We start from the raw sequence: 5,282 nt of genomic DNA on the forward strand, positions 1-5,282 counted from the left end.
TACACTTTTCGAATTTTACGGTGGTCTATTATTAAATGTTTGGTTGCATGCTGATGCAGCATAATCGAGTTACGCATGTACCTCATGACGATTGGGACCGCTTGATGTAGACTATCCTATCTTTGACCTAGAATTGATAAAGATCTTCATTGTTGTAAAATCTGGTGACGTTTTCTCTGTAGTGAGAAATGTTGCATCCTTTTGATCAAAGAAGTGTAATGTGTTTTCACACAGAAATACTTGAGTTGTGATTGAAGAGGTGGATGGAACTCATCGGTGAATCGATTGCACCTTAGAGTACCATCATGGTCAGGCAATTGTCGTAGCTGATGCTCTTAGTCGGAAAACCCCATGGGCAGCTTACTTTCATTAGAGCTATCCAGGACCACTATCGTTTTCTCTTCGTGAAATAGGAACTCTCTTGATACGAAACAAGTTGCTTTTGCCTAAAGGCGATGAAGTTGGAAAAGGGAAAATTTTTGGTGAGGCTTACATTTCACCGTACGTCATGCATACTGACAGTATTAAATTGTACCACTGTTTTTGTCTATTTTATTACTAACATTGTATGAATGGGATGTCACTGAATATGTGAGAAGATGTCTTATTTATTGGTAAATGGAAACGGTGAGATGGAAGCCATTAGGCTTATCTCAATTTCCTTTTATTCATGTTTGGAGGTGGGAAGAAATTCCCGTAATTGTCCTTCTTGGGTTATCGAGGACCCATTAAAGATGCGAATGGAAATGGAAAGAAATTCCTAAGGATATCCCACGAAGTAACAGCTCATTGTCTTAGGGTCTAGCTTTCTTTCTTGAGGGTTATAAACTCTTGCCTCAGCCTTACAACCCCAAATTCTCAAATGTTGCAGACTTGGCTTTCTTTTGTACCACAATTCAAAGGGTGTGGTAGACACAGATTTGCTGGGAACTCTATTGGATATGTAGTTTGCAGTCTTAATAACATCACCCCACAAGTACATTGGCAGATTCATTGCACTCATCATGCTTCTTACCATGTCCTTTAATGTACGATTCTTCCTTTCTGACACTCCATTTTGTTGTGGAGTACCAGGATTCGTGTATTGAGCTAGTATCCCTTCATTTTGCAACTAAAGTGCAAAGGGTCCAAGGTTTCTACCATGCTCAGTATATCTTCCGTAGTATTCACCCCCTCTGTCGGATCTCACCACCTTAATTCTTTTCTCTAACTGTTTCTCTACCTCAGCCTTGTAATTTTTAAAAGCCATAAGTGCACTTGATTTTTAAGAAACAAATATAAGTGACAATACCTCGAGTAGTCATCTATGAAAGTTATAAAATACTTATAACCATCATATGTTGAAGTGGGGAAAGGTCCACATATATCCACGTGCACAAGTTCAAGGAGATCATTGCTTCTAGTTGCCTCCTTTTTGTGTGAGTTAACCATTTTTCCTTTTATGCATTCAATACATGTGACATAGTGATCTAATTCTAGCTCTAGCAATATACCAGTTTTACTTAGGGTCTTAACCCTCTCAATCGATATGTGTCCCAATCTTTTGTGCCAGAGAGTCGATGATGTCTCACTTTGATTAAGTCTTTTCTGTACAACCATGTTAGCCATGTAACAAGATTCTTTGCAATTAAGTTGAAACATGCCACCAATATGAAAACCATTTCCAATAACTTGCAAATCTTGGTAAATAATGAAGCCACTGTCATTTATTGATAACTCGAAATTTTTCTTAACAAGTTGACTAACTGATACTAAGTTCCTTCTAATTAAAGGTACATAACATACATCTTGTAATTCCAAAATAAAACCAGACTCTAGCTTATTTCTAACTGTTCCAATGAACTTGACAGCGGCTTTTTCTCCAGTTCCCACGATCACTGAGATTTCATCCTTTCTTGGCACCCTCTTGTTTATGAACCCCTGCAAAGAATTTGTCACATGTATTGAAGCACCACTGTCAACCCACCATGAAGCTTTATCAAATTCAATGTTATTTGATTCAAAACAAACTAATACTTCAGCTCTATAAATTGCAATATTACCTTTTCCCTTGCCACTGTCGAGGCACTTCTTATATTTCTGACAGTTTCTCTTCATATGGCCAGGTTTCTTGCAAAAGAAACACTTCCCTTTGGTGCTCTTGGAGTTTTTATTCACTCCAAGCTTCGATGTGTCCTTCCCACTTTCTTGCTTCTGAACATTGTTCTTGAACTCAGTTACCATGTTGATCTTCTTATCAACTATCTCAGACCTGATGTGTTGTTCTTCATGCATGCATATAGCAATTAATTCATTCAAACTCCACTTTTCTTTCTATGCATTATATGTGCTCTTCAATTTGGAGTATTCATTAGGTAATGAATTAAGTGCTCCATGAACCAGGAATGGATCACTCATAGGAACATCCAGTGCATTCAGTTTTGCACCAATGTCAAGCAATTCCAGTATATGCTCTCTTACACATCCCATACCATTATATTTCTTTGACATAAGGTCATTCATGAGATTACCTGTTTCAGCTTTGTCTGATTCTTTGAATTTCTCATGGATCGAGGGCAGATACTCCTTTGCATTCTTAGAATCTGGTATTCCTCCCCTCACTGTGTCAGACATGGACTTTTTGATTACCAGAAGAGCAATACGATTTGCTTTCAACCACCTTTTGTGCTTGGCCTTGACATCCACAGTTGCATCCGCAGCAGGTTCTGGGGGAGAGTCCTCCCTGATAGCTATGTCAAGATCCATTAACCCCAGGCATATGTCTAAGTCTTGCTTCCACTTTTGGTAGTTTGTACCGCTTAAGGTTCGAACTGTGTTCACGGCATTCATAACTGATGTGTGACGTGCATACTTTAAAAATTAAACCTCCCAATAAACTTTATAAGACAAGATTAATTCAACACTTAGGAGCAGATGAATTAAAATGTTTCTAACACTAACATATACATTATATCAGGTACTTTCATGGCAGTTTCTAACACATATGAGCAGATAGAAAAAACCACAACTAGTATAATGTATATATCATGTTACGCCATTCAAAGTCTAACCATGAAAACATGATCAACACCTATAAGCAGATGAACTGCTTTCACGTTATGATTTCGAATGCAATTGTGAACAATAACTTGATTATATTACTCAGCTATTTCACGATAAACGGCTAGGGCTTGAATATATGTTCTAATCGGGTAATATATATATATATATATATATATATATATATATATATATATATATATATATACTGATCACACAGACTTTATAGGTACTAATGCACCGTTCATTTAGCAGATTATACGAGCATTGTTTATAACTGTGATTTGCAGGTTTTAACCATATAACCTATGGCTCTGATACCAATTGTTATCTTAATGTGGTTATATGACTAGAACACTGCATGCATAAACAACAGTACATAAAATAATGAAAGAAACCCTAACCTGATTTGTTTCCTGCAGCAGCCATGAAAATAATTGTTCCGAGAATACCAAACCTTCTATGAATTCCTAACCTTAACACAATGCTCTATGGGAAGCTCTTGTCGTGTGTTTTTAGGGTTCATAGGGACCGGTATTTATGTAGGCCAAAGATTATAAAGTTCCATCCATAAAGGAAACATTAAATCTACTTTCTTGACCTCCAAATAATGTATCATAATCATAATCATATAAGGATTACATCAATCATATTTCCTATATAAGACCCCAAATATAGGATTGATATTTTTGGGTAACTAAATCACAATATATATTATTCTATAATGATACATTCCTATTACATGCAGTAGACCATAATAAGGTTGATTTATGCCGAACAAATCCAACATCTTTTACTTTCCATAGTGTTGAGAGCGAATCTCACATTGGGGAAAGAAAGGTTAGCTGACCACTAAGGGGCGGGAGGAACCCTCCTAAATATGACAAACCTCAATGGAAGACTTAAGTTAGGCCCCTTTAAAGCTTCGAGTTGTCCTTGAGATATGCCCTGCTTGATGAAATGCCTCAATGAACATTAGGTATGGCAGGGCAGGGCATTTTGTGCTACTCCTTTGTTGCTGACACAAAGTCTCTTTTGCTGCTGATCCGCAGCTTTGCACGCAGTGAAACCAAGTCATTATATATATATAATGAGACCTGACCGCTTAAAAAAAAAAAAACTTTAGCTTCTAGTCTAGACATATATATATAACCCCAGATCTTTAAAATCCAAATTTTAACCAAATCCCAACCCCAATTCCAGACCGTATAAAATTCCACTTTTCTTGCATTGGTAATGAAGTTATAATACAACATTTTCAAATACGAAATCATGCTGTAAAATTGTTGCTTATAATGAATAATCGTAGTTTGTAATATTATTTGTTTCATGAATTATGAATGATGGACTATAATTTAATTTTTAAGTTGTCAAAGAAATGTTTGTTTTTACAAGTCACCACCCAAACAATTTTTCCCGAATCACCACTACATTGCTTATAAATAATTGGACTATACCTTAAGTTACCAGTTGATTTTGTGGTGAAACCTTACTTTTATTCACATAATGTTTTTATATAAAAAAGAGAAAAAGAAGATGGAAGGAATTGATGAAAAAAAACAATACATACATACCCTCGATGCGGAGAAAAATTTGGAAAATGGGGTCCGTAACGTCCGTTCACGCTATTTGTAAGGCATTTCTTATAAAAACATGACTCTCTTACAAAACAGCCCATTCAATTTGTGAAAGCTGCCCTTTTATAAGGCAGCTCTACTAATATCTTCTTCTTTAATATGCCTTATACTCAAATTTTTATGGACAATAAATTGTAAAATAGTATAGAAAAGTGATCATCACCGGAAGTCCAAAAAGCTTGCGCTACTTCGGCAAGAACAAAAACTAAAGACAGTTCCATAAAAGTAACAATCATAGAACGAAGAAGACAAAAAGGATTTGGCAAATGACTTGATTTGACATTAATTGTTGACATTCTGACCAAAAGATAACTTGTTTAAGTTTGATTACGATGCAACAAACAAGACATGGTGATTAAGTGAAATTGTCATGGTTTAATTTGGACATCACACCTGTAAAAGCTAGCTAGCTTGATTGTACTAATTTATTACGTAACCAAAATTCACCATATTCCAACACAACAAAACAGCCCAGTTACCTCTTCCCTCTCGTAAGCAATTACGTGACTGAAAAGAAAAAGTCATATTGTTTGAGAAACGTGACTAAAAGAAGCTGCAGATTGTGCTATAAATATATAGCTTAAATACAATATCTGCTAATAACCA

At 35.9% G+C, this 5,282-nt stretch overlaps 1 protein-coding gene across 1 annotated transcript; it reads right to left on the reverse strand.

Annotated features, from left to right (window-relative positions):
* Positions 1-2,313: 2,313 nt before the first annotated feature.
* LOC126602654 (uncharacterized) lies at positions 2,314-2,745 on the reverse strand. The gene has a single exon (XM_050269571.1). The coding sequence runs from the start codon at positions 2,743-2,745 to the stop codon at positions 2,314-2,316; it is 432 nt and encodes a 143-aa protein (XP_050125528.1).
* Positions 2,746-5,282: the final 2,537 nt, after the last annotated feature.

Source organism: Malus sylvestris, chromosome 15 (assembly GCF_916048215.2).
Source record: "Malus sylvestris chromosome 15, drMalSylv7.2, whole genome shotgun sequence".
Classification (NCBI taxonomy): Eukaryota; Viridiplantae; Streptophyta; class Magnoliopsida; order Rosales; family Rosaceae; genus Malus; species Malus sylvestris.